Consider the following 24,175-nt stretch of genomic DNA (forward strand, 5'->3'; position numbering starts at 1 on the left):
GCAACTGCAGCCGAACTGTTCGGCTGCCCAACCTGTCATGTGGCTGTGGCTCTTACTACTTCCGGGTCGCAATGACCCGGAGTAGTACGTCTGCGCTGGTCTGGCGGAGCGCGTCCTAGATCGCGCTCCCGTTGCCGGGCACTCTCTGCGCATGTGTGTGACGTCATGAGTGATGTCACACACATGCGCAGAGTGTGCCCGGCAACGGGAGCGCGATCTAGGACACGCTCCGCCGGGCCAGCGCAGACGTACTACTCCAGGTCATTGCGACCCGGAAGTAGTAAGAGCCACAGCGACATGACAGGTTGGGCAGCCGAACAGTTCGGCTGCAGTTGCGCTAACAGTTCGCCCAACTCTAGCTGTGAGGTCCCTCAGCGTCCCGCTGGCGGCTGCGGGGGTGTGCATCGGCGACTTCGGCTTGCAGTCACAGATTAACGGAACCGCCAGTGAGACCAGGAGAGGAGCCAGGAGGACGCCAGGGGACCTCGCAGCCTACGGTGGGCTGGAGGAAGCCCCAGGTAAGTTCAAATATCAATTTTAAAGGGAACCTAAACTGAGAAGGATATGGATTTTTCCTTTTAAAATAATACCAGTTGCCGGACTCTCCTGCTGATCCTATGTCTCTAATACTACAGCCCCAGATCAGGTGCTCTGACTGCAGTCAGACTGGATTAGCTGCATGCTTGTTTCAGGTGTGTGATTCAGCCACTACTGCAGCCAAAGAGCTCAGCAGGACTGACAAGCAACTGGTATGGTTTAAAAGGAAACATCCATATCTCATTTTAGGTTCCCCTTAAAGGAGTTCAGTGTCCCTTTAAAGGAATGGTTTTACAGTGCCCAATAGTGTTCATCATCCTCGTTAACTGAAATTGTGGTGGTAATATGTGACATTCTGCTTTCTATATGCTATACTTTCACAAATGAAGGAGCACTGGGGGGGTGGGGGTCTTTCTACTGATATTTTCCTACCGCAACACATAGAAGGTAAATGCCAGCCAGAAAACAGCATCCGCCACACAGTGACCTTTTCATTTCTGATGTGTTTTCCAAACATATCTGAAACGTCAAGCAAGGGTATATGGACTTCAGTAATCAATGCAAAGGATGCGCTGATTATGTTTATGGAGCCAATTTCTGGCAGAATACATATGGATGTATACCGCCTCCGCCACGGGCCATAAATACCAACTCCCCCATAGACCATAAATACCGCCTCCGCCATGGGCCATAAATACCGCCTCCACCATGGGCCATAAATACCGCCTCCACCATGGGCCATAAATACCACCTCCACTATAGAACATAAATACCGCCTCCACCATGGGCCATAAATACCACCTCCACTATAGAACATAAATACCGCCTCCGCCATGGGCCATAAATACCGCCTAGGCCATGGGCCATAAATACCGCCTCCGCCATGGGCCATAAATACCGCCTCCGCCATGGGCCATAAATACCGCCTCCGCCATGGGCCATAAATACCGCCTCCGCCATGGGCCATAAATACCACCTCCACTATAGAACATAAATACTGCCTCCACCATGGGCCATAAATACCACCTCCACCATAGACCATAAATACCGCCTCCACCATGGGCCATAAATACCACCTCCACTATAGAACATAAATACCGCCTCCGCCATGGGCCATAAATACCGCCTCCACCATGGGCCATAAATACCACCTCCACTATAGAACATAAATACCGCCTCCGCAATGGGCCATAAATACCGCCTCCACCATGGGCCATAAATACCGCCTCCGCCATGGGCCATAAATACCGCCTCCGCCATGGGCCATAAATACCGCCTCCGCCATGGGCCATAAATACCACCTCCGCCATGGGCCATAAATACCACCTCCGCTATAGAACATAAATACCGCCTCCGCAATGGGCCATAAATACCGCCTCCGCCATGGGCCATAAATACCGCCTCCGCCACGGGCCATAAATACCAACTCCACCATAGACCATAAATACCGCCTCCACCATGGGCCATAAATACCACCTCCACTATAGAACATAAATACCGCCTCGGGCCATAAATACCGCCTCCACCATGGGCCATAAATACCACCTCCACTATAGAACAAATACCGCCTCCGCCATGCGCCATAAATACCGCCTCCGCCACGGGCCATAAATACCGCCTCCGCCACGGGCCATAAATACCGCCTCCGCCATGGGCCATAAATACCAACTCCACCATAGACCATAAATACCACCTCCACCATGGGCCATAAATACCACCTCCACTATAGAACATAAATACCGCCTCCGCCATGGGCCATAAAAATGTGTGTGTGTACGTGTGTGTATGTGTGTGTGTACGTGTGTGTGTGTGTGTGTGTACATGGGTGTGTGTGTGTGTGTATATGTACATGTGTGTGTGTCTACGTGTGTGTGTGTGTCTACGTGTGTGTGTGTGTGTGTGTGTGTGTGTGTGTGTGTGTGTGTGTGTGTGTGTGTACGTGAGTGTGAGTGTACGTGAGTGTGAGTGTACGTGAGTGTGAGTGTACGTGAGTGTGAGTGTACGTGAGTGTGAGTGTACGCGAGTGTGAGTGTACGCGAGTGTGTGTGTGTACGTGAGTGTATGTGTGTGTGTACAAGTGGATGTGTGTGTGTGTGTGTGTATACAGAGAGATTAATATCGATACGAGAATATGGATACGAGAGCCTAGCTGGTATATTTTCTTGGGGCCAGTAACCGTAAGTATGGTCAATAAGATGTTAACACTTCCAACTCGCATGCAAATGTAATGCTGCCTGGAATTGGGCCAATCAAAATCAGCAGGAAGCACAATTAGTATCCAAGAAAGTATTATCGCCAAAAGTTGCACATTACAGCCAGGAGCCAAATAGGAAAATATAATAGTTTCCACGTCTCCTTTTTTAGTAACAATCTTTTTAATTTAAAGATCAGAAAAAGTATAAAAGCATACAAAAGAGACCTATAAGATAAAAAGAATCACATTATAGAAGGCGCAGCAGAATGCACCATAGCATGCCCGGAGGGGTCGGAGTAAGTTGAAATAGGGCCCTAGGCAAAGGAGTATATTTTTTTTAACCCCCCCGGTTCTTTTGGTAAGCTAAAGTGGAGAGAGATGAGAGAATGTGGCCCCCTTGACAAGGACTAGGCCCCAAGCACCTGCCTAGGTTGCCTGGTGGATGATCCTCTGCCGGGTGGGGGTAGGGGGGTGTTCCACAAGTTCTAAAGGTGACCAATAAGACTGGCGGATTGCCTCCCAGCTTGACCATTAGATAGATCACCCTCTGATCAGAATCATCTATTCCCTCCACACACAGACCATAGATATGGTAAGGATGAGATTGTGAGCTCCTCTGAGGACAGTCAGTGACATGACTATGTACTCTGTAAAGTGCTGCAGAAGATGTTAGTGCTATAGAAATACATAATGAAAAAATAATACGATAGGATATTACACGTGCTCCATAAATACATATTAATGAGGTGAATGGGCCATTTCTGCCTTTTTACATCCAGGAACAAACATTACAAAAAGGTTATTGTATTACTCAAAACGGAGACAAGGGTTGCCCATCATCCACAAGCCTCTGATGCTGCCGGTCCAGGGGATTTAGGGACAGGTGACAAATCCCAATGTTGTCACTATCATCTGTAGGCCAAGTGACAAATCTGTGCATTTCCCACCACTTAATGACAGCACGCAATGCAACTAATTAAAATAAATCCTTTTTTTCCTTTACAAATTCCAATCAGATCACGCTGCCCCGCCTAGGAGGACACTTGATTAAATTGTAGGGGCAGAAAGGTTAACGAGGCATCGAAGTGGAAGTGTAATTACTTCATTGTCCCGGGTTCATTCAGGTCACCTTCTCCCCTTTGAAGATGAATAGGTGAGAATGCAAGCCTCGGAAAGTTTAAACGTCCCTGTGATCCTCCTGATAGCTGGGAGATCTTCACCTCAGTTGTTCCAACACATTGCCTCCGAGCCCTTCAACAAAGGCATCAGTGTCTACTTGTCCCACTGCTTCTCCTGCTTCCAAGTGTCCTCACCGAAGTGACACAAGGACAACAACAAAAGCAGCAGGGACCTTAGAATCAGCCAATTAAATTAGTAAAATTAAAGGGTTTTACTATAAGAAAGCAATTTTAGCTTCAGAATTACCCAATTTCCTCTCGATGAAAAGGATAAATATGCCAAATCAACCCGAAATTGCCCTCTGACCAATAATGCAATTAGGATTCAGAGATTTTGTTTTCCTAAAAAGACATGAGAAACTCCTGGCTTCCTACTATTCATAAATACCTTTCCATCACGTTAAAATAACATTGGCATTAAAACGCCAAGGTTTCTTGTCCTTTTCGTTCATCAGGTAGGAGACGGAAGCACAAGCGAGAGTGCACATGGGGTCTGAATGTTGGTGTTCACATGAGCGTCGATGGTCAATGTGTGATCGGTGTCTGGGCAGCACGGTGGCGTGGTGGTTAGCGCTCTCACCTTGTAGCACTGGGTCCCCGGTTTGTATACAAGCCGGGGCACTATAGGCAAGGAGTCTGTAAGTTCTCCCCGTGTCTGCTCTCTGCAACAGAACTATAAATGGAACATGGAGACAAGGCTAACCCGTTTGTCTACCGGCAAGCAAGGAACACTACAATGAACAGGAATAAGAAAAGATTATTATATTGTATTCTGCTCTGTAGGAAGCCTTAAAGAGACAATGAAGCGGAAAAAAAAATATGATATAGTGAATTGGTTGTGTACTATGAATAATTACTAGAAGATTAGCAGCAAAGAAAATATTCTCATACTTTTATTTTCAGGTATATAGTGTTTTTTCTAACATTGCATCATTCTATAATATGTGCAGATTACACAACACTCAGCATTCAAAATGATTCTTTCAGAGCAGTCTGTGAAGTAATGACCTCTCCTCTAGCAGAGGAAAAGTAAATAGTCCAGGAACAGTTGAGATAATAAAAGTCAGATAACAGCCCTCTCCAGGACTAATGCTGGGAATACACGTTTCGTTTTTGCCTTCGTTTTAGCCTTCGATTCGTTCGGTAAACGAATCGAGTGTTGAAAACGTATGTGAAAATAGTCATAATCTCATTATAGTTTCGATTAATAGACCCCAAAAACGAACGACTAGTGATCGAACATGTTTGATATTATCTCTCTTTATCCATCTAATCGAGCCATTGGTAGGCTTGATGGCTGTTCAGATCGATTATATATTCGTTTATGTTAGTCCGTCCCTGTAAAAAGGGATTTTCGTTTCGTTTCTTTGCAGCCTTCGATCATTGGAAAAACGAAACCATCAGAATCGGGAAAAAAAAACAAAACCGTGGGTGGTGATATTAACCGTATGATCGATTACTTCGGGATCGAGAAGGACAAAAGGCACAATCGAAACAAAGGTTTAAACGAAGGCAAAAACGAATCGTGTATTCCCAGCATAACTTAGTCGGAGAGCTTAATGGCTTGTTTGCATAGAGATAACAACTGGAGTTTCTCAACTCTTCCTGTACTGGAAACAATTACACAGATGTATCTGATCTTAATGTTTTATTTCTTAGCTGTGCTACACATACAAATCATAATATCATCATTTTTTTTTTCACTTCAGTGTCTCTTTAAAGACAATCTGTAATGGAAAAAAAAAACCTCTGGGGGATACTTACCTTGGGAGGGGGAAACTCTGAATCCTAACGAGGCTTCCCCGATTGTCCTCTATCCCTCCGTTCAATAGCCGGGACCCCTGAATTGCGGGGATGTAAATATTTACCTACCGCAATACTGTTCAGGCGCACTAGCGGCTCTCCGTTCGGGTATGGCGGAAATAGCCAAACCCGATCAGATCCGCTCTACAGCGCAGGCACGAGTTCTTTGCGCCTGCGCAGTAGAGCGGTTACGATCGGGTTCGGCTATTTCCACCTTACCCGAACGAAGAGCTGCTACCGCGCCGGATCCCAGAGAGGTAAATATATCATCCCTTGTCAAGCTTGTCCGGGGGGGTTTCAGGGGGAGCCAGCGCTGGATTCACCGAAGCTTCAGAGGTCAAGAAAGCCTCATTGGGACACTGAGGCTTCCCCTCCAGAGGTAAGTATCTCCCAGAGGGCTTTTTTTTTTTTAGTTAGTGTCTCTTTAAAGGGCACCCGAGGTGAAAACAAATGAAATAAGCAATTGTATCTATCTTCCTTCTCCTGAAAATGACTTAAGATATTCCACAGTTTTATTTTATATTTAAATCTATTTTTCAAGTTTTTACTGTTTTATTGTTTTTGCTCAATGACACATTCATTGAAGTATGCCAGAGCTAAAAATCTATGAACTATTGACCCTTTTTTTATCGCTTTCCTGCTCTCAATAGCCATTTTTGCTAGGAAAGTGTTTTATAGTTGTAATTTCTTATCAGTGAGGGTCACACTGTAGTCTGATCCAGTCCTGACTCAGACAGGAACTGCCACTTACATACCTGATGTTTAACTCTTTCAGGCAGAGAAAGAAAAAAAGGAACACAGCACAATTATTTGTGTGCTAGGCACTGTACATACACGTGTCTATCTCATCATGTCATATGTCACTTCGGGTATCCTTTAAAGTGAACCTCCGGACTAAAAATCTACTCAGCAGCACTGAAAAGGCTTGGTGTTTCTTTAACAGTTTTACAGCATCAGAACTTTGTTTTTCTTACCCAAGCCTCATTTTCAGCTGCACAGAAGAAAACTGCCCGGGTATTTTTCCCCGGATGCTGTGCAAAGCATGATGGGATTTCTGATGTTGTTCTCATTCTGCTGTTTTGGTGCACATTGTTTTTTCTTTTTAAGTTTGAATATGAGATTTGAAGCCTAGCGTGCGCAGCTGGGAGAGGTGATCAGGACACATGACAGTTGGAACTGTCTCATGCTCCCTGTCAACCAAAAAGATGGCTGCCCCCATGAAAAAGATGGCAGCCCCCATGAAATCACAAATATGTGCCTGTTCTTTTAAAACAAGGTGGGTTAGAGATTATATTACTTATCTATTCTAATTAACATAACTAATGTAACTTAATGACAGTATGTTTGTTTAGGCTGGAGTTCCTCTTTAGGGCCCTTTTCCACTAGCGCGTTTGCGCTGGCTGAATCGGAAAGTCGCAAACCGCTAGCAATTTTACAATCGCTGCGGTTTGCTTTTTAACATAGGAATCGCGGTAGGTCATTTCCACTACCGCGATTCGTTTTTTACAGGAACGCGAACGCACGGCGGAGTGATATTTGCTGCGATTTTGCTATGCAGTGCATAGCATAGCAAAATCGCGGCCGCAAACGTCGGGAAATCGCCGGTAATTGCGATTCAGCAATCGCTAGCGTTCAGCGTGAACGCTAGCGACTGCTAGTGGAAAAGGGCCCTAAGCTGTTCATTTTCCATATAAAACCCCCAGGTGAAGCCCCCATAAGCCAGTCCACCGACCACAGGAACAATGACTCAGGACTGCAGAACCCGTCTGATTGTGCTCTACAGTTTATATCCTAAATGTCTCATCTCCAGCCCGCCCGCCTTTCCCTTGTCCTTTCCATTGTTATTAAAGCACCTGTTTCTCTGTCTTGTTTTGACATTTCCCTGCCGGCTGCAATAACAGATGCCATTTTATTTACTGTGCTGCCTCAATTATATTGCGGAAGGATAAACAGTAGCTCATTAGTCTCCTTCCCATTGTGCGCTCTCTGCCTATTTCCCCAATGTAGCCAGTTCCCCCAACGGTGTTGTCACAGGACGCGGCCGCACAATGGCTATACCGAGGCAATGGACCAATGTAAGGGGAGGGAGAAAACAATTAGATGATGCAGGGATGCTTACGGCCCCGGCATCGGGGGCCAAGAGAAGAGGAGGCGGCGGCTTGAATAGATCAATAGGCGCGTTTCAAATATACGCGCTGAACAAAAGGCCCTCTATGTAAGCAAACACGGCTCTACGACAATAGATTATGTGTAATCCCTGAACTTCAGCGACGGCATTCTCTCATAAACAGCATTGTTAAAAAATGGCTTTTTTGTTTTGCAAAGCAAATATCTATTATTTTCATGGCTGCACACTGTAATACAGACAATGGGGTTCCCGGCTGTGCTTGCCGAGCCAGAATAGAATCTGATTTTTCTTTTTTTATTTCTGTAGGAAAATATAGTTTCCAAACAGGCATTGTGAGCCGGGCTGTATAGAGAAAAGCCCGGGTAACAGAGTGAATGCAGCTACACAGAGGGGACTGTTTGTTTTACTGGGAACTATTGCTTTAGATCCAAAGAATGGCAAAGGAACAGACATCTATACAATGCGGGCAGGGCGGAGCCATCCCGCATGTGTGTCGCAGGTAGGTTTACACAAGTCACACTCAGTGATTTCAGATAGGTGGCATTATCATATTATGAGATAGATCTTTACTGGGAAAAAACCAATTGTACATTGTAAAGCCTGAAACTACAAGTGTACTTTTTTTTTAAAGTGGTATTGTCACCATAAAAATCAAATTTCAACAGCAACTGGTCTGAGTGTGATAAAGATGCTAATCCTGCATTCAAAACTTGCAAAACTTTTTCTGCTATTATGGTTTGGAGTTATCACATACTTTATGAGCACTGGCCCTGGTGTCAAACAGTGCCAAAGAGTTGAATGCTGGGAGTCATTTTTATCTATAATATATTCCTCCTCTTCCATTTATTTCCCTGACTAGCTGCTTATCAGAAACACCCTCTGATTACTTGTGTTTACAAGCAAGGCTGATTGGATGTGTAAATAAAAAAATAGACAGTGCAGTTCCTAGTATACACCTCAGTGGGAGTGTCTGAAGACTCTGGGAGGAGGGCAGCTAATGAATACACAATGAGCAAGAGAAGGGAGGGGGGGAAACAAGAGTCAGGGAGGATATGATGTCAGCATTAGCTTGGCAAGATGGCCACTGCTCAGAATAGGATTTTCTGCTTTTCCTTTATATAATTCACAGGAATCAGTACGTGGATAGTACAATACATCTGTTATGTAAGTAGAAGTAGTATTTATCTACTTCTATATGTGTTTTTTATTTCTAGGTTAGCATGGGTGTCGCTTGTTCTTTAAAGGGAATCTGAACTTATGAGATAATGAACTGTATGTGTAGTACAGCTAAACAGTAGAACAATCGTAGCAAAGGAAAGAGTCTCATATTGTTTTCAACTACAGGAAGAGTTACAAAACAAAACTCAAATACAGTCATGTTTTCTGAAGCACTTAGACAGCCAAGAAACAGTGAGACAGTATGAGATAAAGTTTTACTGCAGGAATGTTCAAAGGGTCCTTATTTATGCTTTGTTTTATAGCTTAAAGCGACCCTGAGCAGACGCCGTGGGAATGCATGTAAGCATACCCATGTCTATTTGGTAAAGAGGATACACTCACCAGCCCCTTATGTAATGCTCCTGCTCCGGCCGCTATAAATTACATTGTAACAGGCGTCTCTGACACAAAGTCGTGCTGTGACCCGGAATAGGAAGGCTGTTGGTCCTCTCTGCACATGCGCAGGCTTACAGACCGGGAACCAGAAGAGGAGACCAGGAACCAGAGGGAGTAGGCCGAGAACCAGCTGAGGGGACCGGGAACAAGAGAGAACAGACCGGGAACCAGAGGAGGAAACCGGGAATTAAAGTAGGAAACTGGGAATTAACCACTTGCCGACCGCACGCTTATACCGTGCGTCGGCAAAGTGGCAGCTGCAGGACCAGCGACGCAGTATTGCGTCGCCAGCTGCAGGCTGATTAATCAGGAAGCAGCCGCTCGTGCGAGCGGCTGCTTCCTGTCAATTCACGGCGGGGGGCTCCGTGAATAGCCTGCGGGCCGCCGATGGCGGCTCGCAGGCTAAATGTAAACACAAGCGGAAATAATCCGCTTTGTTTACATTGTACGGCGCTGCTGCGCAGCAGCGCCGTAAGGCAGATCGCCGATCCCCGGCCAATCAGCGGCCGGGGATCGCCGCCATGTGACAGGAGACAGCCTGTCACTGGCTGCACAGGACGGATAGCGTCCTGTGCAGCCCGGCTTACCAGGGGGGGCCAGGTAGGAGAGGGAGGATTTTGCCGCGGAGGGGGGCTTTGAGGTGCCCCCCCCCGCAACACCCGGCAGGCAGGAGCGATCAGACCCCCCCCAGCACATCATCCCCCTAGTGGGGAAAAAAGGGGGGCGATCTGGTCGCTCTGCCTGCACGCTGATCTGTGCTGGGGGCTGCAGAGCCCACCCAGCACAGATCAGCTAAAACAGCGCTGGTCCTTAAGGGGGGGTAAAGGGTGGGTCCTCAAGTGGTTAAAGGAGCGTACCAGGAACCAGAGACCGGGAACCAGAGATCGGGAACCAGAGGAGGAGACCGGAAACCAGAGGAGGAGACCGGAAACCAGAGGAGGGCACCGGAAACCAGAGGAGGAGACCGGAAATCAGAGGAGGGGACCGGAAACCACAGGAGGGGACCGGAAACCAGAGGAGGGGACCGGAAACCAGAGGAGGGGACCGGAAACCAGAGGAGGGGACCGGAAACCAGAGGAGGGGACCGGAAACCAGAGGAGGGGACCGGAAACCAGAGGAGGGGACCGGAAACCAGAGGAGGGGACCGGAAACAATAGGGAGAAGACCGGAAACAAAAGGGAGGAGACAGAGAACAATAGCGAGGAGACCGGGAACCAGAGGGAGTAGACCAGGAACCACAGAGAAGAGACCGGGAACAAGAGGGAGGACACCGGGAACCAGAGGGAGGACACCGGGAACCAGAGGGAGGACACCGGGAACCAGAGGGAGGACACCGGGAACCAGAGGGAGGAGACCGGAAACCAGAGGGAGGAGACCGGAAACCAGAGGGAGGAGACCGGAAACCAGAGCGGGGAGACTGGGAAAAATAGGGAGGAGACCAGGAACCAGAGGAGGAGACCGGGAACAATAGGGAGGAGATGTGGGGTGGTATGGATAACATTTCCTCCTTGTACAGAATTATTTGCAGGTTTCGTGGATAAGGACTTTCATTGGAAAGCTATGCACACTGGAGAGTCTATCACTGACAGAAATTTCTCACCTCTCTTTCCTCTTCTTGTTCTTTCTTAATCTGTTCCAGTCTGTTCTGTTCCGCCATCTCTCTCTCCTGGGCTTCTCTCTGAAAAAACAAGAATCACTTTAAATTTGCATTACTTGTAAAGCCTATTGCTTAGAATATCTTATCACTAGAGACAGTCAATGAGATCCTACCAATTTCAGCTTGCATGCAAATTTACTGCAAATAGCATGGAGTTTGGACAATCAAAATCAGCTGCCCAGCAATTCTAACTGGCCAAAAAAACAAGCTCCTTACAAAGCAAACCTGTGGGGGTAGAAAAAAAAGATACTTACCTCTGGATGATCCAAAGGCTTCTCCAATCCACCTCCACAGATGCATACCAGAATCCTTCTTTTATTTGTCTTTGCGCCCCTTTCAGTCCATAGATGATTGTGGCTGCACAGCGCAAGTGCAAGCACGGCACGCACCTGAGTGGTAGCACAAGTCTGCTTGTGCACGCAAGTTAAAAAACACGCACTAGCGGCTCCATGCTTCTGCGCAGTTGCGGGCCGTACTTGCGCCTGTGCGCATGCTTGTAGACGAATGGGAGCGCAGTCATAAGAACATATTCGACAAGGCTTGTCAAGTATGTTCAGAATGTCCCAACGCCGGAATGGCAGGGTCGAGTAGAATGGAGAAGGCGTCTTGATTATCCAGAGTCTTCCCACTACTGAGGAAAGTATCTATCTTTTCACTTGTTTTCTCACAGGTACACTTTAAACTGGCACCCAACCAGGAATGATTAGTATGTAATTGGCCCCCACTGCTTGTCATCACAGAACACGTTCAAATAATGGATCACTACTCATCACTACTTATGTAGTGACGTCAAGAATCTTCCAGCAAAACCCACCTTTGCTCGATCCGCTTCTAAAGAAAGGCGGTAAGCCTCATCTTGTTCACGTTTCACGTTTTCTCTGGCTTCTCGTTCATCCTAAAACAAAAAGACATATATATATTAAACGGTTTCAAATGTCACGGAACATCCAGGAATAACTACCAACTGGTCCTGGCAGCATTAGTGATTACATCACATCCTGTGAGGTCACATCTACCTCAAGCATGACCACTAGGACAGTTATCAGGCCATATAGCAGCCATAGCTTTGCCACAAACCCAGGGGGCGCTATCTCTCTCACTGTCTCTCATTCTGATTCTTTCCTTCTCTCTCACTCTGTCTCTCTCTCTGCACCTCCTCTCCAAGAACTTTATTTTGGGGCATCGGAATCCCTGCACTGCAGTTGAGCGCCGCAGAGAATGTGGTTGCTCCGCTCACATAGCTCTCAGATGACCCCCTCTGGACCTTCCACTACGTTCTTTTTATTGTATATAGGCCTGATAGGTTTCGCTTTTTCCTGTTTTGCTGATCTACTGTACCCATCACCGACCCTGTATGTGCCAAAAATAATTACGGGTACAACCCTCGTTATACTTGACGGAATAAATGATCCTGATTCTGCTCCACACCCGGAGAATGGAAGGCCTCTGGAAAGTCTGCTTAGTTACATTTCCAGCGGAAATACAGAACGCAGCATCCTCTGCCACTTGCAGTGCTGTACATCACAAGACTGCAGCTACCTCTGAGTCACTCCCTGTCACCTCTAATGCAGAGGATTCAGCCCGCTGCACCCAGGTAGAGTTGTCACCGCCAGATTACATCCCACGGCTCGCGCCTTGCTGGGAGCTGACAGTAACAAAGGTCCTGCGGTTTCCTTTTCATTTAATTAAAGATGGAACCCGCGGCTGCCCTGCGTGTCAGCGGAACTGCCACGCCGCCGTCTCTGCAGGGCTCGTCTCCAAACCCTCGGAATTAATTTGAGGATGGGGAGCGTGTCGCGGCTGAAACGGAGCAGGAGAGATATACACTGTATTTTTCTCCGATGGGTTTCAGTTTTCTTCAACAGTTCAAGTCCTGCTTAATGAGATCATGTGAAAGGGCTGTTATCAAAACCAACAAAGAGGCATGCTGGTAGATAAAAATAGAGAGAAAGTGTTCAGGGGAAAGAAAAAATCAAGCCATAGTTTCAAACCTTTAAGGACCACCGTCGCTAAAATCATAAAATGTAAAACACATACACATTCAAGAGTTGAACTTACCTGGGGCTTCTAATGGTCCCCCGCAGACATCCTGTGCCCGCGCAACCACTCACCGATGCTCCGGCCCCGCCTCTGGTTCACTTCAGGAATTTCCGACTTTAAAGTCAGAAAACCCCTGCGCCTGCGTTGCCGTGTCCTCGCTCCCACTGATGTCACCAGGAGTGTATTGCGCAGGGCCAGTACGGTCTGTGCCTGTGCAGTACGCTCCTGGTGATGTCAGCGGGAGCAAGAACACGGCAACGCAGGCGGAGTGGTTTTCCGACTTTAAAGTTGGAAATTCCAGAAGTGAACCAGAGGCGGGGACCGGAGCATCGGTGAGTAGCTGCGCGGGCACAGGGCGTCTGCAGGGGACCATTAGAAGCCCCGGGTAAGTTCAACTCTTTTCCCCCCTACAGTATTCCTTTAATGAATGGCAGTTGCTCCTTCCAACTGCCAAAAAGTGTACGATGAGCAGGGAGGCTGGCCAGCATCTTTGTATAAATCTTTTTCAGGGAGTGTCTTTATAAAAAATAAAGGCCATGCTGAGAATCCCCTGTGGAGAGATGGACTAGCCCAAAACCGGTGAGTAATGTCAGATTTCTACTACCTACTGTAAGTGACAGCAACATAGGAGAGAAGTAATCTATGGCTCATTTTGCTCAGGAAGAAATGTACTTCTTATTGGTATGTGTTTACACTTATTTAAAATTTTAAGATTTTCACAACAGTGGTCCTTTAAGTGTACTTTTACAGCTTTTTCCACATTAACCTGCAAAAGAGGCCCCTGCTTAATAAAACCAAACATATTGCATTATGGGTAGTGATTCTGAAATGAGGATGGATAAGGCACAGCCAATCAGCTGCTTTCAATACAGTTTGCTGGTTAAATCCCTGTCTGCACTTTTGTATCTGAATCTGGTCTTTCAGCTGTTTCTTGTCTTGGTTTCAATGTAAGGGAATTTTTTAAAGCGAAAAAAAAAATGAATGATATAATGATTTGTATGTGTAGTACAGCTAAGAAATAAAACACTAGGAACAGAGATATAAGTCTAATATTGTTTCCAGTACAAGAAGAGTTAAAATCCAGTTGCTATCTATGCAAAAGAGCCATTGAGCTCCATGACTTTCAAAGTGGCAGAGAGCTGTCTTCTGAAGCTTGTTATGTCAACTGTCAGTCGTATTTTCTTTTTCGCTCCAGAGAAAAAGAAGAAAACAGGTCAAAAGTTCACTGGCCTGCTCTGTAAAATCATTTAGAATGCAGAGTAGTGTGTAAACTGCAAATATTATAGAATAATGCAATGTCATAAAAAAAAAAAACCCTATTTAACTGAAAATAAAAATATGAGAATATTTTCTTTGCTACTAATGTTCTAGTAATTATCCATACTACACAACCAATTCATTATATCATAATTTTTCTTTCACTTCAGTGTCTCTTTAAAGGGAACCTGTACTGAGTAAAATTATTTAAAATAAACACAGGAGGTAACTTCAAATGAACATTGCATAGTTACCTCACCGTCAGTTCCTCTCAGAAGCTCACTATTTTCTTCTGACAATGATCCCTTCCAGTTCTGACAACATTTTGTCAGAACTGAAATATATCAGTTGCTGTCAGTTATATATCAGTTGCTGTCAGTTATAGTTTAGTGGACAACTGATATACCCGGTGATGTACATGTTTCCCAATGGCTCAAGTGGACGATGTTACAGTTTAACAGTGTGCTGACCAGAAAGCGGTTCTGGGGTAACGGCCATTTTCAAAATGGAGGACGGAGAATTCCCTTGATCACAGTGGACATACAGGACGCGGGAGAGGAGAAATACTTACCTCCAGTGTAGTCTACTCCTCAGTGTCTGACTTGTGTTTGCTAATTTTGACTTTTAATTTTCAGTTCAGGTTTTCTTTAAGCTACATTCGAAACAGCAGCCATGACAGTCTGATGTAAAATCTGCTTCATTCAGCTGCAAAACAAACAGACGTAACACCCTAAAATGTTAAAATTGTTTTTCAGTCAAAAAAAAGTGTTTTGCCCTCCATTTACTTATGAGCACTTACAGGGCACTGTGGTCTCAGGACGCACACCCTATTGAGGGAACCTAAAGTGAGAAGAATATGGAGGCTGGCATCTTCATCCCCTTATAAGCAAGGCCAGTTGCTTGACTGTCATGATGAGCTTTTGGCTTTAGTGGTTTTTGAGTCACATACCTGTAACAAGCATACAGCCAGGGGAGTCGCACGAGAGTCACAGCATCTGATCTGCTGCTCATTCTGGGCCAGTGACTTCTGGTAAGTGGCTGGATAGTGTACTGGTTAAGGGCTCTGCCTCTGGCACAGGTGACCTGGGTTCAAATTCCGGCTTTTCTTGGTCAGTAAGCCAGCACCTATTCAGTAGGAGACCTTGGGCATGTCTCCCTAACACGGCTACTGCCTATAGAGCGCGTCCTAGTGGCTGCAGCTCTCGTGCTTTGAGTCCACCAGGAGAAAAGCGCGATATAAATGTTCTGTGTCTTGTCTTGTCTAGCATTAGAGACAGCATATCAGCCCTGAAGTCAGGCAACTGTCATTGTTTATCAGAGAACTTTAAATGTTGTTCAAATAGATCATTATTGCAACACTGCAGGGAGCAAGCAGTGTAGAAACACCCTGTTCAGCTGTAGCCAGACAGCATGTGCTGTTGACGGAGAGAGGAAGGACAATGGGGCAGCGGACCAGTGAGCCCCGGGGGTTTAGTTTGAGACCAATGGGGCGCTCTGGTCGTTTAGCGATACGCTGTGACAAGTACTTAACTAAATGACTTCATAGAGCAGTATTTTCCTTCTCGGATGCGAGGGCACTTATAAAAAAACGTGTGCAAAAAGAGGTTAAATATTTGCACTGCAAAAAGACTACTGAACCTGGTCTTAAAGTGTACCCGAACTGACATGTGACATGATAAGGTAAACACAAGTACATACAGTACTAGCCCTACTAGGAAATTGTTTGAAGACCGTTTCTTTTTCCAGCACTGCAAGTTTGTAAAAACTAGAGCTGTTATCCATGCAAATGAGGCTGTCAAATAGCTTATCGAATAAAGTCCTATGTACTGAAAAGTAAATAGAAGACAAAACACTTTTATTTGATAGAAAAACACTGTTGATAACATTTTAGAGCCTTACTTCTGTTTGCTTTGCAGCTGAATGAAGCAGGTTTTAAATCAGACTGTCATAGCTGCTGTTTTGAATTTAGCTTAAAAAATGCAGATCATTGAATGAAAATAAGGCAATGATAATATATTCTAAGTTACTAATGTTAACATTAGTACTACATATACAATTAAAACTTTTACTGAACGTTTGCCCATTGTGGAAAAATTACCTCAGCTGATTTACATTCTTAAATTTATCAGAGATGACGGCATCTTTACTGCTGCCAAAGTGAATCACCGTGGAATTTAAAAACAAAAAAACAAACCCTCTGTACAGTGTGCAGGAACATCGCCTGATCTCCCAGAGTGCTCCGGGGCAGAAGGGTGCGTGACATCACAGCCTCTGCTTAACACCACTTGGGGGCGGGGGGTTACTTACTACTACAGTACACATAAAAATATAGATATAATAATGACTTCTGACACTAAAATTAGGATAATTTAAAAATGGGTATTCTGAATAATTTATTACATTCTTATGTATGTTACTTACTACAGTTCCTATTTAACAATATCAAAATGGTATTTTCAGTTCAGGCTTACTTAAAGGGGTTATAACTTAAAGAGAAACAGTAGTAAAAATGACAAAAATTAAAATTGCTTTTTTTTTAATTACAATATTCATATTTAAATTAGTCAGTGATAGCCCATTGTAAAATCTTTCCTCGCCCTGGTTTACATTCTGAAATTTATGGTGACATCTTTAAAAAGAGCCTGTGGTGGGCTCAAAAAAAAAAAAAAAAAAAGTAGGCTACTTGATCCGGGGGGCTGAGCGGATCAGGTAGCCGAAAAATCTGCCGCTCTTGTGTGCCGCACTGGCCCACTTTCACTGTTGTGACCTATAAGTCTAATGCTGGGCATACACAGAGTTTATTTCCCTTTTCAATCGAGCAGCTGATGGCTCGATTGATAATATCCGACAGGTCCGATGACCCGCCGGATTGATTCCCCGCTCGGTAATCGATCCGCGGGGACGCGGCGGGAGTTGATCTGGCGGCTAATCGGCCTCCGGATCGACCCATGTATGCCCAGCAATGCTAGACATAGATGGTTTGTTTTTTACTTATCAATCGAGCCGCTGATGGCTCGATTGATAATATTCGACAGGTCCGATGACCCGCCGGGTAGATTCCCCGCTCAGTCCCGAGAATCGATCCGCGCCGGCATCGAGCCGCTGGCTCAATACCGGCGCATAAACGCACCGTGTATTCCAGGCATTAGACTGCGTCTCTCAAAGCATGCAGGGAAGCGGGGGATCGACAGGGGGCGTGGCCAGGGAGAGAGAGCTGCCCAATGGCAGCCCTGGAAACCCTGCAGGAACGCCCCTGGCGAGCATTTTGAACAGGAAATCCCTCTCCCTGTGTTTACCTCAGAGATAGCGACAAATAATGTTGGTAATCTCGGGGGGATATAGCGTGGCGGTAGGGGGGCAGAGAGCAGCAGTGTGGGGGACACAGAGCCATGTCATGAGGCAGAGAACATGACTGTGTCCCGTCTGCCCCCAAGAAACCGCCCACCTCAGGTTCTCTTTAATCCTGTCAGGTGCAGCTCTGTAGAGAGTCTGAAGCCAGTACACAATATACCTGGCCTCCCAAAATGCTCTGGGAGGAGAATTCTGCATAGCTAAACAGCCTAGGCTAAGCATGACTGAGAGGGCGGGACTACATAACAATATACAGGACTATATAGATATAGGAAGGGTAAAACAAGGAAAACTACCTTAAAAGTGAGTATCCTGAATAATTTACTGCATTGGACTATGTGTCACTACTGGGCCACTTTAAAGTGGACCTGAACTCTTGCACAGGACACAGGAAAAACAGAGAAAAATTCACTTTTTTTTTTAAAGACAGAAGAGCCTGTCTAATTCCCCATCATCTGTAAGTAATCACAAGTGTAATTTGATCTCTGAGCTGTGTCACCAGAGAAATTCGTCAGTCCTCAGCAGACACAGCTAATATGTAAACAAGGGATGTTAACCCTTTGTCTGCTACCAATGAAAGCAGAAAGTAGACACACTGCAGATTTATTGCAGGAGTTCTGTAAGCTTTAACAAAAATGTTTTTTTCTTTAAAGGTTATTATGATTTTGCTTAACTTTTAGAGCAGAGAGGAAGTTCTGAGTTTATGTCCGCTATAAAACGAAGGTGGCCATACCTCAGGCGACTTGGCGACCGAACGACCATCCAATTCGATTATAATCGAGTCGGATGAAAGTCGGTGTCGCTAAGTGTGACATCGCACGCGCGCCCTTACTAGGAGACCACGTGGGGCGTGCGCGGATGCGAAGAGGAAAATGCGCCTGGAAGCCAGCGGGGGACAATGTATCATTTTGCCATGGCGGCGAGGCAGCGCACAAGGCCCATTCCAGATCGATTTTAGCATGAAATTGATCAGGAATCGGGCTGTGGTGTATGGGCAGCTGACAGATCTCTCTCTTATCAGATTCGATAAGAGAGAGAGATTTGTCTCTTGGTCGAATCTGCCCATCATCGCCTGATGCATGACTACCTTAAGACTAAACTGAGCAAGCCTTCTGACTTCAGCGCAGTGGCAGAATTCTCCGGACGGTATCCAAACGGCGCACAGAACGATTTAAGTACCCGTTAAATGAATCCCCGCCTCGAGAACAGCGACTGCAACATTGTTTAACCATTGCAGCGATACACGGCGAATACGCTGTGCATAGGATAGAAAGAAAATAGAGTGTTTTCCAGTAAATACACTTTAAATTGCCCGTCTGCACACACAGCTGCCCCCGGCTGATCCTCCGCACGCCGCTCCGCTGGCAATACAATTCATTCCCTACAAATGGCACAGTTAGCAGAATTCTGGCAATAAAAGTAATATCTTCACGGATACGACTCCTTTTATCCAGAGATCACGGAGTGCTTTACACAGTAATGAATACATCTCTTGCCTTATTACAGCTCCCGCACTTTGTTTACCTCTGCTGGATGAAGGGCTTAGCAGGTTCCAGGGGATTCGCATGTGTGACCTTCTGCCTGTTAAGATGTTATGGGAACCTCACCCACCTGTCTGGCATTTAGTATAAAATGCAATAACTACTTTCTGCTTACAGTAAAGGAAAGACCAAGGGGGGGGAGGGAGGAGAGAAATCGATGTACTACCAACCGTTCAAGGCCTCTGCATTCTATTGCGAGCGTGAAATGGTTTTGGAGGGGAAGGATCTGGAGGACGGACATTTTCACAATCCTACAGTAACGGAGGAGATTGGCTTCCTGCAGAAGATCAACAAAGCTCAGCTGAGCTAAAGGCCAGTTCATGCATTTGCTTCAATTTAGGTGATTTGTTGGAAGGATTTAAATACTAGGCCTCAATTCACAGAGCTTTATCAAACACTTTATCAAACGTTTGATAATTTACCTCATGGGTAAAATCTAATTTTGAATTCACTAAGGTGTTATAGATGTATTGATCATTTCATCGATAAAACATTCGATAAATCTATAACACCTTAGTAAATTCAAAATTAGATTTTACCCATGAGGTAAATTATCAAATGTTCGATAAAGTGTTTGATAAAGCTCCGTGAATTGAGGCCTAAATATTTTGCCGAGATCTCCTTCAGCTGTGTTGCCGTATTTAACCACTTAAGGACCACGTGATTTTCTTCTGATCTGTGCTGGGTGGGCTCTTCAGCCCGCAGCAAAGATCACATTGCAGGCAGGGCGATCAGACTTCCCCCCCCCCTTTTTTCCCCACTAGGGGGATGTCCTGCTGGGGCAGTCTGAACGCCGCCGGCTGTTTGCGGTTTGCGGGGGGGGGGGGGGGGGGAGGGGGGGTTGCTTCCTGTACCGCCTCTGATAGGCTTCAGCCAATCAGAGGCCGAGGATCGTCGATCTCCCTTCCGGCGCTGCTGCAGCGTAAACACCGGGGATTTCTTCCCCGGGTGTTTACATTTAGCCTGCGAGCCACGATCGGAGGCTCGCAGGCTGTTCACGGAGACTCCCTCCGTGAACTGAGATGGAACGGCCGCTCGAACGAGCGGTCCTTTTCATGGAAATACAGGAAAGACCTAACGGCGGTGGCTGGTCGTTAAGTGGTTAAAGTGACACTAAAGTGAAAAAAAAACGATGTAATGATTTGAATGTGTAGTACTAATAATTAATACAACATTAGTAGCAAAGAAAATAGTCTCATTTAAGTTTTTAGTTATAGCTATTTTTTTTTTATAACTGCACAATTCTGTCATATTTGCAATAACAAGCCACATTCTGTATTTTAAACTATAAAACAAGCAGAGCTAATGAACCTTTCAACTTTCCTGCAGTAAAAATCTTATCCAAATCTGTTTCTGACTGTTTCTTTGGTGTATAAGTGCTCCAGAGAAAAAACAACTCAAGTCAGAGAGCTCTGAGAAGCTCTTTTGCATAGATAACAGCTGACGTTCCTTAACTCTTCCTGTACTGGAAACAATATTAGACTCATATCTGTGCTGCTAATGTTCTATTGCTGAGCTGTACTACACATACAATTCATTATCGAATACGTTTATTTTCACTTCAGAATTTCTTTTACTCTGACTTTTACTTAATTGAAAAAAAATAAAATTCTATAAACCTGTATGGGCTGCACATATGTTTCACAATGTTAAATCAAAAATAACAATGTCTCTTCTGTTAAACCTTTCTTTACACCTAACCTTAAAGGGGTTCTGTGGATAATTAAAAAAAAACAAAAAAACTGACACTTACCTGTGGCTTCTATCGGCCCCCTGCAGCTGTCATGTCCTGCGTTCCCTGCCGCCGACGCCTGTCAATTATTTGTCTAATTAGACAAAAAATTCTCATTTCCGCTTGCGCCTCCAGGAGCTTATTGCGCAGGCGCAGTATGAGCTTTTCTTGTACTGCACCTGCACAGTAAGCTCCCGGTGACGCAGTGGGAGTGAGCACGTGCGTGGCCGCGCAGGCACAGTACAAGGTTTTCTTGTACTGCACCTGCACAGTAAGCTTCCGGTGACGCAGCGGGAGTGAGCACGTGCGTGGCCGCGCAGGCGCAGTACGAGGTTTTCTTGTATTGCACCTGCACAGTAAGCTCCCGGTGACGCAGCAGGAGTGAGCATGTGCGTGGCCGCGCAGGCGCAGTATGAGGTTTTCTTGTACTGCACCTGCACAGGAAGCTCCGGGTGATGCAGCGGGAGTGAGCACGTGCGTGGCCGCGCAGGCGCAGTACGAGGTTTTCTTGTACTGCACCTGCACAGAAAGCTCCCGGTGACGCAGCGGGAGTGAGCACGTGCGTGGCCGCGCAGGCGCAGTACGAGGTTTTCTTGTACTGCACCTGCACAGTAAGCTTCCGGTGACGCAGCGGGAGTGAGCACGTGCGTGGCCGAGCAGGCCCAGTACGAAGTTTTCTTGTACTGCCCCTGCACAGTAAGCTCCCGGTGACGCAGCGGGAGTGAGCACGTGCGTGGTCGCGCAGCCACAGTACGAGGTTTTCTTGTACTGTCCCTGCACAGTAAGCTCCCGGTGACGCAGCAGGAGTGAGCATGTTCGTGGCCGCGCAGGCGCAGTACGAGGTTTTCTTGTACTGCACCTGCACAGGAAGCTCCCGGTGACGCAGCGGGAGTGAGCACGTGCGTGGCCGCGCAGGTGCAGTACGAGGTTTTCTTGTACTGCACCTGCACAGTAAGCTCCTGGTGATGCAGCGGGAGTGGCACGTGCGTGGCCGCGCAGGCGCAGTACGAGGTTTTCTTGTATTGCACCTGCACAGTAAGCTCCTGGTGACGCAGCGGGAGTGAGCACGTGCGTGGCCGCGCAGGCGCAGTACGAGGTTTTCTTGTACTGCACCTGCACAGTAAGCTTCCGGTGATGCAGCGGGAGTGAGCACGTGCTTGGCCGCGCAGGCGCAGTACGAGGTTTTCTTGTACTGCCCCTGCACCGTAAGCTCCTGGTGACGCAGTGGGAGTGAGCACGTGCGTGGCCGCGCAGGCGCAGTACGAGGTTTTCTTGTACTGCACCTGCACAGTAAGCTTCCGGTGACGCAGCGGGAGAGAGCACGTGCGTGGCCGAGCAGGCCCAGTACGAGGTTTTCTTGTACTGCCCCTGCACAGGAAGCTCCCGGTGACGCAGCGGGAGTGAGCACGTGCGTGGCCGCGCAGCTGAAGTTGCGTCAGACAGCCAAGCGGACTAGGACTGGCAGCAGGGAACGGAGGATCGTAGAAAGATGGTGCGGGACATGACAGTTGCAGGGGGCCGATAGACGCCCCAGGTACGCGTCTGTTTTTGTTGTTTTAATAATTCATAGAACCACTTTAGCCCCCTAGCCCTTACAAAGCTAACCTTCCAATGTCATATGCGGGTTTACCTACACAATCTGCTCATAGTATTCAATACCTGTTGATCCTCATACTGCATGGTGGGGGTAAAACTAATCAGTGATTGGCCAATCACATCTGAAAGTGTGTACCAGGCTTTAGGGTGCATAAACACGTTCAATTTTGATTGGCCACTCACTGACCAATTTTACCATCTCAATGTAGCATAAGAGCCGACAGATTTTGAATACTATGAACAGATCGTATAGGAAATCTCTCCTACTATATGGAAGTGGTACAATTGGCCAATGAAAATTGTATGTGTGTACCAGGCTTTGTAGCAGCGGTCTGCCAGTTCCAAGTTTAGTACAATCACTCCTGGAGGCTGGCAGCAGCAGCAGATAAACGTATTTGCATGAAGTGGAACTTTCTGGTGCCAGTATTGATGTAAAGGTTTTACTTTGGTCTTTTCCCCCCTTAACAGATATCCTTTAAGTTCGGGATCACACAGAGAGGATATATAAACTCATTACTACTCCTAATGAACACAGATTACTCCGGAATAATCACCAGGGCTGGCAATCCCTTAAACTCGGGAAGAGGGAACATTGTAAGCCTACATGATCCCGCCGGTTGGCATCACCGTAGATGAGAGATTTACAACAATGTCGGAGTCTCGGGGAAGCATCCGGCACAGGAACGCACCGATAAAGGTGTTTAGGTTATTATTGTCAGCTGCTACTAATACTTCCATCCTCGCAAAGCTGTTCAGAATGTCAGCCCGTTCCGAAAGGGCAGGAAGAGGCGGCAGACAGGAAGCTAGCTGCAGGAGCCACAGTATAGACTAGGGCAAAAGAAACCTCTCTCAAATCAGCAGAGAAAACAAAATCTGAGCCCATTGCATTGTGGGAACTAGAGATGGTCAACAAAATGGCAGGGCTGTGGAGTCGGAGTCGAAGCAATTTTGGGTACCTGGAGTCGGAGTCGTGATTTCATAAACGAAGGAGTCGGAGTTGTAGTCAGTGGTTTCATACACTGAGGAGTCGGATGATTTTTGCACAAAATTCACAGCCCTGGTAAGTATTAGACTAAGGAGTTGCAGTCGAGGAGTCTGAGGCATTTTGGGTACCCAGAGTCAGAGTTGGAGTCGGCAGTTTCGTAAACCGAGGAGTCGGAAGATTTTTGTACCGATTCCACAGCCCTGCAAATGGAAAAAAAAAAATCGGCCTTGCATGCAGACTGTATGCAGTTTGGAATTGAGCCAATCAGAAGAACTTCCTGCTCATTCTGACTGGCCTGTTTGCAAGCCACATACAATTTGCACTCAGTTTGCACGCAAGCTGGAATGACTAGTATCTCGTGTTGTAGGAACTGATGGCATTTAACTGTTTCTTGACAGGTCTATAAATACTGACATTCTACCTACATGGCTGGCTGTACAAGGGCCACAAATTTGAGATCCTGATGTCAGTTTTGGGCTAGCTCAGCATGTGACCAAAAAACATAAAGCAGTGACTTCAGCTACTTCCAAACTTCACACCAAGAATAAATGCCGGCTAGTGA

General features: G+C 46.3%; 1 protein-coding gene across 1 annotated transcript in view; it reads right to left on the bottom strand.

Annotated features, from left to right (window-relative positions):
- FAF1 (Fas associated factor 1) overlaps positions 1–24,175 on the bottom strand; it is a 354,104-nt gene that overhangs the window by 31,385 nt on the left and 298,544 nt on the right. Inside the window, exons 16-17 of the mRNA XM_068239060.1 lie at positions 11,926–12,006; positions 11,055–11,132 (exon numbers count right to left, since the gene is read on the bottom strand). Coding sequence (XP_068095161.1) covers positions 11,055–11,132; positions 11,926–12,006 — 159 coding nt within the window. The remainder of the gene's footprint in view (positions 1–11,054; positions 11,133–11,925; positions 12,007–24,175) is intronic.

This window comes from Hyperolius riggenbachi, chromosome 6 (assembly GCF_040937935.1).
Source record: "Hyperolius riggenbachi isolate aHypRig1 chromosome 6, aHypRig1.pri, whole genome shotgun sequence".
In the NCBI taxonomy this organism is placed as follows: Eukaryota; Metazoa; Chordata; class Amphibia; order Anura; family Hyperoliidae; genus Hyperolius; species Hyperolius riggenbachi.